The 16,484-nt window shown below is 51.3% G+C and overlaps 1 protein-coding gene across 5 annotated transcripts in view; it reads right to left on the bottom strand.

The window, feature by feature from the left end:
- Window positions 1-13,934, bottom strand: part of LOC114688930 (core histone macro-H2A.1) — a 64,309-nt gene extending 50,375 nt beyond the window's left edge. For 4 of the 5 annotated variants that reach the window (XM_028863402.1, XM_028863406.1, XM_028863405.1 and 1 more), the window contains exons 1-2: window positions 13,735-13,934; window positions 4,990-5,194 (exon numbers count right to left, since the gene is read on the bottom strand). In XM_028863402.1, coding sequence (XP_028719235.1) covers window positions 4,990-5,161 — 172 coding nt within the window. In that variant the 5' untranslated portion in view covers window positions 5,162-5,194; window positions 13,735-13,934. Of the gene's footprint in view, window positions 1-4,989; window positions 5,195-12,859; window positions 12,885-13,734 lie in introns of those variants that run through there. The other variant, XM_037205690.1, reaches the window with a different exon arrangement.
- Window positions 13,935-16,484: the final 2,550 nt, after the last annotated feature.

Below are 16,484 nucleotides of genomic sequence, written 5' to 3'. Positions count from 1 at the left end.
TGCTGCTGCTCATTCCTTTTAGCCTCAGCAGATATCTGACAGGGGTCCTCACCCAAGAGCCAGAACCAACCCCAACTTAGTTTCATAGCAAGATGCACTACCACCTCCTCACATCCCTCCATCCTTAAGAGGAACAGGAAAGACAAGTTGCATGGCTGATCCTGAAAATACAATTTCCACAGGGTGTAACCATGCTCCTAGCCTCTGGTTCACAGGGCACCACCAGCTCATCACCTTCCCAGGCTGGTTTGGCCTCAGCTCTGGCATAACTGGCCAAGAGCTGGGCTCTCTCAGCTCCTCCATAGCCTGGAAAACCCTCCCATTTCCAAGAATGTTTCAGAACTCAAGACACAGGGGACCTTCAGCACCAGAAGAAAGAGTTTGCCAAGGATATGTCTTGAGATGTCCAATGAAGGAGGCTTTCAGAAGAGTCCAGCAACAGTTCTAAGACATCCTGTGGGTGCCTGGGGAGACCAGGTCCGTGGATCAGTGGGAAAGACAAGTCACAGTGGGCAAGGACAGCTCCCCTTACCATCCTTAAGGGAAGTGTCAATCCAGTCACCTCAGAATAGAACTTGTGGAGACTGCCTACCTCTCTATGTTCTCCTTTGGCACACGGAGTACACCATCACGAGGACTCTGCAGCTGCTTCTACCTCTGCCTTAGAGCTCACTGGGGCAGGGGCTGGGCTGCTCATTTTACAGATAGTAGAGCAGCCTTAGGTCAGAGTGACAGTTAATACTGTCAGCTTGGCAGGACCTAGAATCACCCAGGAAACACACCAGGGCAAGTATGTAAGGAAGGGAGCTTCTAATTGGGTTAATTAAGGCAGGAAAGCCTACCCTAAATACAGGCAGTAGCATCCTATGTGCTGGTATCCCAGACAGAGTGAAGAGGAGAACGCAAGCTGAACCAGCACCCACGTTTCCTGACTGACCACAGTGTGAGCAGCTACCATCTCCTGCCACTGCCTCCTGCTATGGGCGGCTCTACCTTCAAACTGTGAGCCAGAATAAAGGTCTCCTCAAGTCATTTAGTCAGGGTTCTTGTCCCAGAAACAAGACAACACAGCTGGTCCCCGAGGAGCCCTCCTGTGTCTCCAGCAGCCCTTCCAAAGGTAGGAGGGCAGCTCATCTTTCAAAGGGACATCCCCGACGCCATGCCTGCCATGGTTTAACTTCCCCGAGTCTGGGCCATGCAGAGAAGAAGGCAATCTCTCTGCAGGGTGCAGGAAACTAGACATACAGAGCAGTTTTAACATCCTCAGGAGACAGTTTCTGATACCTGCTCACTGTCCCACTTCTGCATCCCAGCCCGGGTGGTCCTGTCCCATCATCGTCTGTCACTTTCCTGTACCTGATCTGGAACAAAGTTCTCTAGGGTGGGATGGGCCTGGTGTCTTACCAAACATATCACAGCCCACAGTGAGGATCTGCTAGGTGAATGAGACTTCCCTGCAACACCCGCCTTGAATCACAGCACAGTATCTGATGCTCATCTTGACTAGACTCCAAGATGATGGAAGGCTGATCTCTGCTTTCTTTCTATACCTTCCTCATGCCTGAGTGTGGGACTAGCACCCAGCAGGTGTGGAGCACAGGGGGACTGACCGTAGAAACTTCCTCCAGCTCTTGCAGTACGGCCTGACACCAAGGCCCTCCCCAGGCCTATGGGGGCGTCTCCTTCCAACCCCCTGAAGTTTTCCCTGACGGTGAATCTCCAGGCCCACGGTTGATCAGGCACCCCTTTGCTCTGCTCACACCCACTCTGTACACAGCTCCAGAGTACAGCCTGTTCTGCCCCGTCACTGTGTTCTCATGCAGAGTACAGCACAGTACCTGGCAAACAGTAGGTACTCAATAAGTGTGCAAGACGAGTGAGAAAAGGTCTTCAGTGAAACAAAAACAAAGGCAGGACAGAAAGAGGAGTCGGTCCACCTCTCCTTTCACTAAGGACCCCAAGGCAAGACTGAGGACAGGGAGACACCTAAAGCTCCCAGCTACCCCTGACTGTCACATTCTGATCCCACAGACCGAGTGCTGGGACCTCTGAGAGCACAGTGCGCGCAGCAGTGTTCTGAGGGCTCGCTGGACACAGCCCCTGCCCATCTGATGCTTCTCCAGCAAGAAACGGGATTCAGGGACCTCACAGGTGACAGCGCAGCGCTGACCACTGTATTCTCCCGAATTACATGGGCCAGGCATGTGATGGGCAGTGCCGGGATGTTCACGCCAAGGACTAAAGCCGTGCACAGGCAGATACGGTGTGTATTCAGTTAGCAGCATGGGGAGAGCTTTGCAGAACAAAACATCTCACACTTCACTGGGCAAAGAAGGCCTCCGCGCTGCTTCCCCAGTCATGGGCTGCCCCTGCCGACCTTCTCCATTATGAGCACCACCCCACACGACCATGGCAGGAGGACCAGGGTGGGCGCACCATGGTCAAGGTCCCCAGAGTCATGCACAAGGATCTCCGTCTCCTAAGTAGCGGGCTCAGAGCCATAAGGAGATAGGCGCAGACAAGACACTTCTACAGATACCCGGGGGGAATAGGGAGCAGCTGCCCGAGATGGGGGAGTGACGGTACTGTCCCTCACACCTCACCAACCAACCACGAGAAGCTCTGGGGAAGAAATGAAACTCGTGCTGCATTTAACCTACTGAGAGCGTCTGTGGCAGCGGGGGCATCGTGCTGTGAGGAGGCTTTCCCATCTTGCCCTAAAGAAGCTGCTATGGTACCCAGAGAGCAGGGATAACTGTCTCCATCTGAGCTGTAAGCAAAGTGGGCCCAGAAAGGTGAAGTGACTCAGCTTGGTCACAATGTGTAGAACTATGGAGTTCTCTGCTGTCCATCCAGTCACCCCTCCCGCCCCTCTGGCTGACCGTCGATGCTGCCCATAATCCCCCCCCCCCAAGTCAGCTTCAGTTATCAACCTGACACACCTGGGAAGAGGGAGCCTTAACCAAGGGACTGACTCCAACAGCCTGGCCTGTGGGTACGTCTGTGGGGCATTTTCTTGATTGCTAATTGATGCAGGAGGAGCCACCCACTGTGGGCAGTGCCACCCGTGGGCAGGTGGGCCTGGGCTGAGTACACAGCTGGAAGCAGGCCAGGAGGCAGTACCCCCACGGGCTCTCGTTTCAGTTCCTAGCCCAAGCTTCTGCCCTGGCTCTGCCTGATGAAGGATCATAACCTGGAAGCTAAATAAACTCTCTCCCTCCACCAAACTGCTCTCTGTCAATGTTTTACCACAGGGACCGAGAAACAACCAGAACCCGGGGTACCCCACCTAAACTCTCGGCCTGTTTCCTCATCTAGAGTGAGAACCATGCCCAGCCCACACTAACAGGTTTGCCACCTGTGAGCACATTTCCCAAGCAGAAAGCCAAAAGCCCCAAAATATGTGTAAACGCCTCATGACTCCAACAAAATGACTACTTTTCAAAGCTTGATAATCATGAGAACGTCACCTCCCTCGGGACGGTGTCTGCTCAGGGGGGCCTGAGACTTGCCATGGGGAGAGGTGTGGGCAGTGCGGGAGCAGTCCAGCAGCTCTGCTCCTTAGGTGTGCCAGTTCAGAAGAGGTGCCCTGTGTGGCTCAATCTCTTCTTCTCTTAGAGGAGAGGCAGCCACAGGAGTCAGGGAGCTACTTCCTAGTACCCAGGAAGCTCACCCCATTACAAAAGAGAGCTGCATCTGGGCCTTCTGGGCCCCCCGAAAGGGTGTGTGCAGACTAGGTGCATCCTCTTAGGCTCCGAGGCCTCGTTTTCTCTTCACTAAAACCAGGGACAATGTCTGTCCTTGCCCAGCTAGTCTCCCACAATGGGGAGAATCAGACCTGTGCGAACAACCACACAGTGGCTGACTCCAAGACCGGGACAAGAAAAGTTCAAAGTGAGACTTAAGGCATCCCACTGAGCTCAACAGCAAGAAAACCTACAGAAAGCAGTGAGGATGTGGAACAGGAACATAGGAAGAAGCTTTTCTTCTACCCAGGGCCAGTTTGAGCATTGAAATGTGCTATGACCTGAGTGAAGAATTACACACTAAGTTAGGAAACCATGAGCCAATCCCAATCGCACAAAAATAAGAAGGGAAGGGGGTGGGGGTGGAGAACATATGATTGACAGAGGAAAGCCACCTAGGATATACAGAATGAAAGAAATGGGAAAAGCTCTATTTTATAACTACCATGGATTTCAAGGTCATTCTCAGCTGTGTAGAGTTGGGGGATAGGCTGGGCTACATGAGACTTTGTCTCAATAAATAAATAAATAATAATCCAACCCCCAACTCCTTGTTCAATATACCCACCACAGTATAAGGGCTCTCTAGGGTTAAGATCATCCTGGGAGACTAAAGACACTGGCTGAAGGATGGCTATGGTAAGAGATGTGCAGAAAGCTGGTATCTGCCACTTCAGATGAAGGAGGAACAGGACAAGCCCACACCAGGAGCAGAGAGTAAGAGTCAACACCGCCCTGCTTCGCCTGCAAAGCAAGGCCGAAATCTCCTATCACGAGAGCAGCCCAGACCGAAGAACACTCGGCAAGATAAGTGGCATGGATGCTTTAAAATGTCAGCATAACGGGAGACTAACCCTGGAGCCCTTCAAAATGACACGGGACTAGGCAGACCTGATGGGTATGTGCAATCCAAGATACTGAAATGGCTCCTGAATCAAGAAAGAAACCTGAGGTCATAGATGGCGTTATTAGGGTAACTCTGAAAACTTAAAAATGAGGTACCTAACCGCCAAAAATAAACACAGAAGAGTCAGTGCACAAAAATGTGGGGGAGGGGACCAAGTAATCCAGGTAAAATGTTAGCAACTGGCAGATCCAGGTAAAAATGATTCTTGTTCTAGTCTGTGACTTTCCAGAAATTTAAAGAGGCTTCTTTAAGTAGGAAAAGATCCTGTAAGTCCTTGGCAAGCTCACAGACCCACCACATCCACCCCACGGTGCCACAGCTGGCTTGGGAACTAACCTGTCAGGTATTCCAGGACAGCAGCCATGTACACAGGTGCCCCCACGCCGATCCGGTATTTAGGGTGGCCTTTCTTGATGTACCGCAGCATCCGTCCCACAGGGAATATGACTCCTGCCTTGGCTGACCGGGAGGTCTTGGTAGATTTCTTCTTCCCACCACGGCTCGACATGGCGGTGGCCCCAGAAGCAGATCAGCAAGTTCACTGTGAGGGTAAGAAGCACACAGTCAGGGACACTGGGACAACTCACTCCCCATTTCCCAGGTACACTGTGGTCTCTTGACAGGAACAGAGGACAGGCGCAGCAGGCAGCTGCTGAGGCCACTTGGCCTGCCAAGTCATTTATGTGCTCGGAGAGAGCTGTCTGAGCCTTGCAAAGAGAATAAAGTTTTGTGGATTTTACCCTGTGACATCAATTTTATTGGTCACTTCCATTTAAATGTTACACTGACAATGACTGCTCTTAAGTGTCCTGCCTTTATGCCTCATGGTGTAAAAAATAATAAAGTGATGGGATTTCCTATTATGTTCTACACCTCTTTAATAACTGCATTTTTATGTACTTGAGACTGGAATAATAAATCTGTAGTAAAAGGAAAGAAAACTATGGTCTTCACCCAGAACAAGGACATAAAGCCAAGAGGCCGAAATCTGTAATGAAAACTGTGTTCTCTCTCCCAGGGCCCTGGCCTATGACAGGCAAGAGCAGTGAGGGAAAGCCAGATGCCACCGGTGGCAGCTGAAAGAGGCCTTCTGAGCGCATGCAGTCCACTGGGCAGCCTTGGAAAAGAGGCGTCGCCGGCTTTGCTTCGTCTACTCCCACCACACAGCCCTTGCCCAGAGGGTGTTCCTCAGCCACGGCTGGACTCGACTCATCCCATGCTAACCCGGTGGTCACGGGCACCTGCAAAGTTCTCCCTCGCTTCCTGCTCTCCTCCTGCTCTCCACCCTGCAGGCCGGGCAATCTTGTCACATACACACCTGAATGTGTCCCAGCCCTGATCTAAAAGCTCACTAGGACCACTACAAATCCCAAGAGAAGAAAAATCATGCTTCTTGGCCACCACTATGCAATGCCATGGGAATCCGGGCCCTCCACACAAATCTCACTTGGCTTCACATCACTGTGAGTCAAACTCCGACACAGGGATTCGTGGGGTGCCCCACAAGGGTCCTCCTGCTTTTCCTCTTCACACATCTGCACTGACTCTCCCCCTCGTCAGGCCTCCTTTGACCTCTTTCTCTGTGCTGTCAATCATTCCTGACCTGCTGTCCAGAATCTCAGCTCCCTGAGTTTCAGGCCACAGCAGTGATGGCTGATTCCAGCTTCTCACAGACTGCAAGTGGATGGAGGGCCGAACCTGACTGCACTTGCAGGGTGGCAAAGGCTTACATGAAGTGTACACTACTGGAACTTTGCTGGGCAAAGGTGGTCCCTGCCCTCCCAAGGTGGCGGCGAGAGAGATGATTAATAATAACCCGAGAGTCACTTAAATTGTAAGTGAACAAATGTAAAACTGGAGTGTGAAGCCAGTATGGCGTGCTGAAGGATAACTGTGAGGGATACCGGGTGATTCTGGAGTCTCCCTGATGCAATCCTATTGCTCACTGAACCAAATGAACAGGTCTCCCAGATGCTAAGACTCCGAGGTTAGGCTCCATGATGTGTAGGCCTTCCAGTTCTAAAGACTGTGCCTGTGAGCACAAGGCCCCAAGGCTAGGATTCTTGTTATTCTGACATTCTTTATCTTAGGGGCTGTGGTCCATACCAACATCTGCCTGCTAGAGACACAGCTGTGAAGGCCACAGACAACAAAATTCCTGGGCATGCTGGGGCAGCCACATTGCAGCAGAGGAAAGGCAGCTCCAGCCGCTGCCAGGAGCCCTGCACTGTGCCAGATCCAAGGGCTTAAGGTCTTGGGACAATTAAAGAGGGTCAGAAGCAATGAGCTGACCTCTGTGGCAACACTGTTCTAGGACACACCATGCCCAGGTACCTGGGCTCACTGAGCATGCAGTGTGGGTGGCACTGTACCTGTCTGCAGAGAGTTGTCACTGATTCCTAACCTTTGCCTTAGCAAATGCGTCTCACAGACCAACAACCCAAGATCTTCAGAGCTTTCACTGCAGGGTCTCTCCCCTCTTTCGGCAGGAGCGGCCTGTGGTCAGGGACGATTACCAGCAGCTCAGCACCTTTATGACATGTGCACAGACCAGCTGTTCCCCCAGAAGACCTACAGGGCCTCTGTGGACCTGCCAAGTCCTACACATGCTCACTCTTTAAGAGTGATATTCCTTCTGTTTCCTTCTCTGACAACAGCCAAGAGTCTTTATACAAAAAAGCTAAGGACACTCTGTCCCTATGCCAGTGTAGAGCTGGCTACCAGACTCCTATGGTAAAGGTATCAGTAGTCCTACAGGCACCTAAGGTTCTCTTGGGTCTCTAGGCCTCATCAGCGGCAATACCGTACACCATACAACCCAAGCAGGCCTAAGTATGGCCCCTATTTCCTGCTAGCCTCCATAGCCCCCAAGGAACAGCAGTTTTGCCCAAGCCAGCTGCAGAACTCCCCTGCCCCCTCACCTGCTTTACACTTTCACCTCTCAGTGTAGCTAACAGCAGGCATTCTCCAGACCAGAGCCACTTCTGCCTCCTCCCCATCTCCTTGAGCTCTGAGAAAGCATCTTTATCTATTTCCACAGCACTGTTTCCTGGTATCCTTGCTGGCTCAGGAGCCCCGGGCCACCTCTGACATCCTGTGTCCATCATCACCCTGTTTCTCCCACTTGGAATGTCCTCTGTTCTCCTCTTCACACACGCCCTTCTCAGCCCTGGCCACATCCAGAAAGACCACTGTTCCACATTTCCATAGCCTTGGGTCAGCTCGTGTATGTGCCTGCGCAATTCAACTGAAATGCAAGTAACCACTGCAGGTGGCTCATCACGATCCCCAAAGCCACTGTGCTGGTAAGGAACATGCCCACATCTCATCATGGTGTCCGAGGCTTCACTGACGCAGCAGCCCTTTGGTTCTGCAATGGCAGGTGGGTGGCCGTGGTTCTGTTACACTCGGGTGTTCTTTCTGCACTTCTATCTACAGTTAGTTCCCCAAGCTATAAAAGAATTCTAAGGCCTGAGCCTCCTCACCGCCAGCAGCGCGTGGTGGGCTTTAACCACACTTTGCCCAATGACTTCCTACCTGCAGTCTCCAGAGAAGCCTGTGTGTGCGTGCCAGGTCCTGCCTGCTCTGAGGTCTTTGGTGTATGGGCAGCTCCAGCTTAACTCCACTGTGGGGAAAGTGGCCATGGGAGTAGAGGCTATAGATCAAGCATCGTGATCTATAATGAGTTCCACACCTGACCTGCTTCACGGCTCTACTACTAGTGAGCATGATGTGGCCTTGTTCAAGTGACTTAACCCCTCTGAACCTTTTGTTTTCATATGTCAGAGATGACGGCAGAAAGGACCTTCAAGTGCTGGTGGGAAAATTGGTCGAGTGTGTGAGTAAGGGGCTGACACTGTGAGCCACTGCTCAACTGTTACCCAAGACACAGGACACGTAAGACAAGAAACAGCGTCTCCTTGCATGACAGGCCTTAGACAGACACTTGTCCTGATCAGGGCACTATTGCTAAGCTGCCATTTAATAAGTCCCTACAATTTATTTCTCACTCATAACAATTCCTACTATGCTTTAGACATGATGACCCCCAAAGACAAAGTGTTAGATTAGTCTCCATTTTGGTGATAAGGGGTATCGACTTTAAGAAGGGGGGCTAGTGGGATTCTAGTACTGGCTCCTCCAGACTCCTCTGCCTCTTACCATATGATCATGATATGATATGATATATAATCATGCTCACCCCACCCCCCAAAGCAGTGTAATATGTGTTGGGAGGGTCTCATCTGCGCTAAGCTGAGGCTGGCACCATACCCACGAACCTTCAAAACTGTGCGCTAAGCAAATTTCTTTGTAAAGTTACCTAGCCTCAGATAGTTCACGAGAAGTCCAGAGAAGGTTTCAATGACTGGCCGTCACATCTCTACGACTCCTAGATCCAGACCCCTATCTCTGACTCTGCCATCTTTAATGCCTCATTCCCAAGGCTGCACGGAAGGGGGACATCATGGAGGGTAACACACAGATTTTTAGGGGCTAGGTCTCAAAACGGGTACACCACCTCCAATCATGATCCACCAGTCAGCGCATCTATATGTAACTACAAGAGGGGCTGTGATAGGCCATGTGACAAACCGGTCTGAAAGCTGACTTTGAAGCCATGGTCTGAGTAGCAAGTGTAACCTGTGTCCTACATGGAGCCTGACCTGAGGGAAGGGCAGGTCCTACAGTGTGGACAAGATGACTTTCCAAGCACTCCGCCTCTTCTCAGCACACCACTGCTGCTGGCCAGAGAAGTTCCTCTCTTCCTTGCTATGCTCACCATCCAGGAGGGCACCCTAGTCAGTCATCCACTGAAGGTCCCAGACACTCAGAAGACACTAAGAATGTGTCCAGTTACCACTACATAACAGCCACTCCTCTGCTGTCACCAGCCTAGGACATGAAGATCCTACCACCCATCCGAGGAGACTGGTTTACGTCCCTGTACTCGGGGTTACTTGTGGTTTCAGTGTCTCTGAGGTTTCCTATAGCTCTGGGTATTCAGAGAATAGAAATGTAATCTGGCACTAAATTTAGAGGTGGTGCCTTTGGGAAATGATTAGGATTAGGCAAGGTCAATAGTCCCCATGATTGAACTTTGGTGCCTTTAAAGAGGGAAAAGAGTTTAACACACACACACACACACACACACACACACACACACACACACGCACACACCGGTCCTCAACACTCACTACACTGCATCAACACCTATTTTCTTAGCTGTCATGGTGCTCCAAACCAATTTCTTCTGCTCACCACTGTAGCCCTGCTTGCTATCTGGTCTGTGGCTGTTTACTTGCCATTACAGGGAATGTTCTCCCATCAATAGAGAACAGGGCAGCATGTCCAAAGGCCAGGGATGCAGAGCCATGGCTAGTGGGGCATCAGGAGCCTCCTTTGGGGTTATTCCATATAGGCATTTGTCAAGATTCATTTGTCAAGTCACTGTGAAAGCGGAGACCTTCAAAAGTCAGGGAGTTTGCACCACCTTTGGGAGTTCCCGGAAGGAGTCATGCCTTGATAGCTGAGACACAAGTCACACAAAGGGTTATGACCATCTTTGACCCTGTTTACCTTTCTTCTCAGCACTATTCTGACTAATTCTGGCCAGAGGAAACTGTTCATCTTCTTCACACCTGTAAGACACTGGCCCACTGATGCTATAGCAGAGGCAGCCTTTACCAGGGTGACCAACATTTTTACTAGTACAGCATGAAGATGGCATCTACAAAGTGGTGGACCACATTCACACTGCCCTAGGATGCATACAGTCTGCAGGTTGTAGGCTGTACATGTAACCAATCAGGGCACTCAACTCATGGTGATGATCGATTCTGAAGATAGTGACTCCGAATGAAGTTATTGGTTAGAACTACTAGGAAGACGTGGCAGAGAACCTGAGTCCCAGTCCCAGGCATGGAGGAATCTGAGCTATAAGTGCTGAAGACACTATTAATGAGGGCCACCTGCAGCTGAATAGATGCCTGCATCCACATGCAGGTCACCTTCCTGTCAATGTTGGTCACGAAGGCAAAGCAGAGCCACTTCATTCCGAAGGGCAGGATGGCAACCCTGTCTGCGGCACTCTCCTGTTTATTCCTTTCCTGCCAGAATATTAACACTGGCACTGTTGTCCTGTCCCCAGAGACACGTGGCTGCTACATGACCCAAGCTGCACTGCGATTGGTTCAGAACAGAGACCAGTCTTTGTACTCGTCAATCAGGAAAAATCTCTCCATTCACCAAACACTAAATGAGCCATCGGCAACCAAAGGAGGGACTACAGACAGAAGAGGTCCCAGTACATGTATGCTGCTCATGGGTCCAGCTTCCAGTGGTGGAGAAAAGCAAACCCAAGTGTCATTCACAAGCAGGAAATGGCTTGTCGCTGGAGCCTGAATCTTCACCCTTGAATGTGCACCAAGGTGTGCCTCCTGCCTGCATGGAGGGATCAGCCCTGCACTATAAGGGCAATGCTGCTCCTTGCTTCCTCTCCCCCATAAAGGTTGTGCTAAATTCCAAGACAGCTTCTCCAAAAAGCCCTTAGAAGAAAACGTGACCTTAAGAGGGCAGGAGCCCAGTCAGCCCTGTGTCTAGAAACTTCTGGGTATTTGCTAAGCAGGTGTCCTAGCTAAGAATGAGAGACTGACTACTGTTCTCCTCTTGCTCAGAGCCCTTGGAGGCTCCTGACTGCTCTTAGGATCAACTGTGGTTCAGATGAGGATTCCTTGTGATTCTGCCTGCCTGTCCCCTATCCTGAACCTTTGGCTGGACCTCACAGGTCCTCTGCTGTTGTCTTCTACAATCTGCACATGTGGTTTCTCAGGCATAAACACTTGCTCCCTCCCATCTGTCCTCGCTTGTCCAGCAAACTCCCCCTTGATCTTTCCAGGACAGACAGAGCTCAGTCCCACTAACACAACTGCCCCTCCTCCACTGGTCTCCTTGGAGACACTCACCTGTTTGCATCTCCTACAGTGGGTTCTCCAGAGCAAGGCCTGGGCATTTCTTGCTCATGACTACATTCCCATTACCTAACCCAGAACAGATTCTTGGGACCAGTGAGTGCAAGACACCAACCAGGCAGAGGTGCTCTCGGCAACAAGGCGTTGGCCTCTTTGGAACCAAGAGTTGATCCATTCAGGTGCACGCATTCAGAAGAGCTGGGGCAGGAGCCACCGTCCATAAGCATCCAGATTGAGGGAGGGACTCAGGACAGGTAAGGGTCCCACTCACCCTCACCCTTTCCCATTTCATGTTTCAAGAACGGGCTCTGAAAAGCTCATCAAGAACAAAGGCTACTGCAAATCTCTGAACATCACACAGAGACTGCCTGGGTTTTCCAGTTTATTTATTTAAACAAGTCTTTAATCAACCTGGGGCGTCATCAGCTCCAAGCTTGTCACTGGGGGAGGAAAGAATAGCTCTTTCTAGGATTCAAGGAAATGGCAGGCTGACCTGTACCACTCCCTGACACTGGCCATCGAGGAGGTTACCACATGTGAATTTCCAGACAATTCTCGGTATATTATACTGTGAGCTCTTCCTGCCTCATCGTAAGTTAGCACCTGCTAGAAACAATGTCCACTCACCCCTCCCCCACACCTTACCTAGGGATCAACACTGACAGCAACAAGTGAAAACCATGGCCCTCAGTCCCAGCAAACAGAGAAAGGGGGAAAGTCTAAAGTCTCAGGAGTTTCATTATCCTTAAGAAAAAAAAAAAAAAAAAAAAAAAAAAAAAAAAACCATAAATTGAAAAAGCTGATCTACTCAGAAGGGCGTGTGAGGCGAGTCACTGCTGCTCACTTGCCCAATTGTGTTCAGGGTGGATTAGTCCCAGCAGCAGGCACCAAGTGTCCATTTCAGAACTAATGATAACTGTGACTACACATCGGGAACTCAAATGTGACGGGAGGGGTAGTAGAGTTAGCCCTAGTTTGTGCTCTTCCGCTCCAGCATAAAACTGCCCCAAACTGGGGCTCCCTACAGCAAAGTCTAGAAACAAAACACTTCCTCTCTTTTAACAGTAAAACCTCAAACCACAGAGGTGTCAGCAAGGAAGAAAGCGAGCGGGAGAACCCCTCTAATTGTCTATTCTTTAAGCTGTTTATTGGATCATTAAAACCTTACAAAGACTTCATAATGATTGTAATTGTTGGAGCTAAGGTCTGTCTCAACTGCTTGTTCAAAAGTCACTCACTTTCAAACTCAGAGAAGATGTCCCCTACATTTCTTCTAAATCGACTCTTTCAAGCGATCTTCTGCGCAGCAATGAGAGTTATCAGCGGTCTCTGCGGACGTGGGGACAGGGCTCATCATCTTGCACACCTGTTGTCAGGTGACCCAGCCTGCAGCATCCCGCGCCTTCCCTCTCCACTCACCCCACCCCCAGAGACTCTTCTCAGCTGTCCCTGTGCGCGCGGGGAGCCTACGGCCTTCCGGAGTCACCTTAAAATAACACCTCCCCACCACAAAGCAAACAAAAGGCGAGCGAAAGCAGCGGGGCTTCCATGGCTCCTCTCCAGCCTGCCCCGGCCTGGGAAATCGGTCCGCGAGTGGTCCCCGGGCCTCCCCTGCTCAAGGCCTCGCGGTGGGCCCCCTCCAGCCGGCCACACAACGGCCCAAGGCTCGCGCCCCACTTATTGTGCCCGGGAGGACACGCGCTGGCTGGCGGCGCGCGACCAAGTACAACTCCGAGCACAGACGCTCCGCGCCCGGGCGGTCCGGCCGGTCAGGGCCGCGGGGCCTCGGTGTCCTCGGGCCCCTATCAGCTCTGGCTCTACCGCCGAAGGAGGGACCCGATCAGCCCCGTTCCCACAAAGCGCCCCGGCGGGGGCAGGGGTGCGTCTCCAAGAGAAGTTGGTTTCCGGGTTTGCTTTCTGAACAAAACCACCCGGACCCGCGCGCTGATCGGGCAGGCCTTTGGCGGGCTCCGGGCCACCCGAGGATCCAGGGCAAGCGCCCGAGCTCTCCCGGACGCCAGGCAGGGCCGCTGCGCACGGCGGCGGGAGGGCGCGCGGGGCCCAGACGGTGCGGACCGGCAGCCTGCGATTCCGAGGCCCGCGCGGCACTTACCGGGCGGCTGCAAGGTGTGGGGCCCAAGCCCTGTCGGCCGCTCGCGCCGCTCCGCTCCGCACTCCTGCCGGCCCGCCCACGCCTCCTCGCTTCCCGCCCGCGCGTCCCGCGCTCGCGCCCTCCGCCCGGCTCCGCTGGAACCAGTGAACTGGAACCACTCGCGGCGGCCCCGGGATTCCCACAATGCACAGCGCGCCGCTCGTCACATCCCTTCCCGGCCTCGCGCGTCCGGCCACCCCTCCCCGCGCTACCCGGCGCCCCGGCCTTGACCCCGTCCTGCGTCCGGGCCCTGGACGTCAACGACTCCAGCCTCGGGTGCACCGAGGCCTGGCGGCTCGCCCTATCCCCAGGCATCGGTCCGCGCGCGGGAGCTGCGGGAGTCAGGCCTCAGGAAGATGCTTGTCCAGAGCGCAACTCAGCCTGTCTCTTCAGTGAGCACCTACTGTGTGACTTGCGCCTCCCCAAGCCCAGTAACGTCGTCCACAAAGACGGAGGATAGCACGATCGCTGTTATCAGGGATCTTCTCCCCAATCAGTGCTAACTCCCTACGCCTCAAGCCCGCCTGCTGTCTTTAAATACAAGCAGGATTCAAGCAGCTGCCCGCCCCAAGATCAGCGCCTGCATCTTGATTCCCTGGATCAGTGGGGTTCTTCACAGCTGGCCTCAAAAGTCTGGGCTCGCTTTGTTCATGGAATCGGTTAGCTACCTCCACTAAGCAAACGTTTGTTGACTATTGGCTCTAAGTGGGGATTTGCAGTGACACTTTTATTACACATTTATTAAGGAAGGGGAGCAGACAGCCAGAAAAAGGACAGCAAAATCCATCTACAGACCTGAAGACTCTCCCCCGGGCCCAGGCTGCACTAGAATAGCAGCAGGTATTTGGATTGTGACCCTTACTTTAACAGCTGAACCAGCTCTCCACCTTTTGCGCATTATTTTAAAGCCACGCAAAGCACTAATACCTATCATCCACGCATTCATTTCAAGTAAATACCTAGGATGTCCTTTGCACCATGCATAAATTTGGGTGGTGGATATGAAATGGTGAACAAAACAGGCAAAAAAACACTGACCTCCTAGGGTTTGCAGTCTGATGGGGAAAGAAGGGCAAGAGACAAAGAAATCATGTATTATAGGGTGTAAATTCTGGGAGGAAATGGGGTGGGAAATTAATAGGGAAGGTAAGACAGCGGTGTGTTTAAGAGGCAGTCTTGGGGCTGGGGAGACGGCTCAATGTTTAACAGCGCTTTATGTGCTTGCAGAGGACCAGGGTTCTGTTTCCAGCACTCATGTGGTCCCGATAACTCCACCCCGGGGATCCAGTGCTCTCTTCTGACATCCATGGGTACCAGGCACCATGTGGTGCACATTCATGAAGGCAAAACACTGAAACACATAGAATCCAATAAGTAAAGCGATAGCTCAGTACGAAAGAAACTTTTAAGGAAAGGCCTGAAGGAACAGAGGAAGGGCAAACCATGTAGTTACTGGAGAGGAGTGTTCTAAGCATGAGGCTCTGAGGCAGGAGCATGGCTGAAACTATTATGGACCAGAGTATGAAAATGGAATTCAGAAAATGAAGGGGAAACATATTAGTCAGACTTTCTGTCACTGTAACAATATTTGAGAGTAACAATTTAAAGAAGAAATTATTTATTAATTTTTTAACTAAATTTCAGAGGTTTCAACCCATAGTCCATGGCTGTAATGAGTAGGGCATATAGTGAAACAGAACATCTGAGCGGCAGAGTGCATGACAGAAGCCACTCATCTCATGGCAAACAGGGAGCAGAGAGGGAGCCAGGACAAGATATACTCCAGTGTTGAGCCCCCCTGTACCCTAATTCCTCTCACTAGGACTCATATCCTCAAGTTTCCCAAGCTTCCTCAAATAGTGTAACCAGCTAAAGACCATGCTTTCAACAGTGAACTTGTTGTAAGGATGGACATTTCATATTGGAGCCCGTAATACCTGCCCCTGGGTAAAGGTTCAGGGTCATCTCATAATGCAAGAGGCAAGAGTCTCCATGGTCTTAATGTTCCAATGTTGTTCAAAAGTTCAAGCCTAAAATCTCAAGACTTGAGGCAAATTCTGAACTGTGAGCCTTACAGCAGTCCTTCTCAACCTTCTGAGTGCCCAGGCAGCTGAAACCAGTCCAGCATGTCTCTGGGTGCCTTTGTGTGAGCAGGGAACATCTGAGCACACTCCTGTCAAGGGAAAGTCTTCCAAATGAGTTTATAAATTTATACCCTTCTGCCTACAAGCCTAGGTCTGGCCAGTATCTGAGATGTCTTCAGGTAACTTTTCTGTTGTTCTAATGCAAAGCTCTTGGCTTCTCCTTGCTAGACCTGGTTTATTCAGGAACTGTCTCTCTATCAATCTTTGTTTGACACGGACTTTTGTTAAACCTTTCTAGTTTGGTGTTTTCTCTCAGTCCTCACTGTAAACCTGGCTCAAGGCATCGAGTAACACCCATGCCACACTTTGATGCTGTCTTTCATCCTCCTCCATCAGATTAATTTATTGTTTAAACTCATTTTCCTATGTCTCAGGATACAGGCAAAATGTAGACCCAGCTATTTGCCAAAATGTGATAAACATGGGCTCAGTTTCCAATGGAGTCCTTGTTGTCATCTGAAAGCTCACAAGCACCGTTTGTATCGTCCACATTAATATCCATTCTGGTCTTCTGAGCTCCTACCAGGATCTTCTATTAAATTCTGCTTACAGAAGTCTAGGGCTTGT

The sequence above is a fragment of the Peromyscus leucopus genome, chromosome 5 (genome assembly GCF_004664715.2).
Source record: "Peromyscus leucopus breed LL Stock chromosome 5, UCI_PerLeu_2.1, whole genome shotgun sequence".
Taxonomy (NCBI): Eukaryota; Metazoa; Chordata; class Mammalia; order Rodentia; family Cricetidae; genus Peromyscus; species Peromyscus leucopus.
Note: the sequence above shows the minus strand (reverse complement) of the source record. Positions and strands in the feature narration are given on the sequence as shown.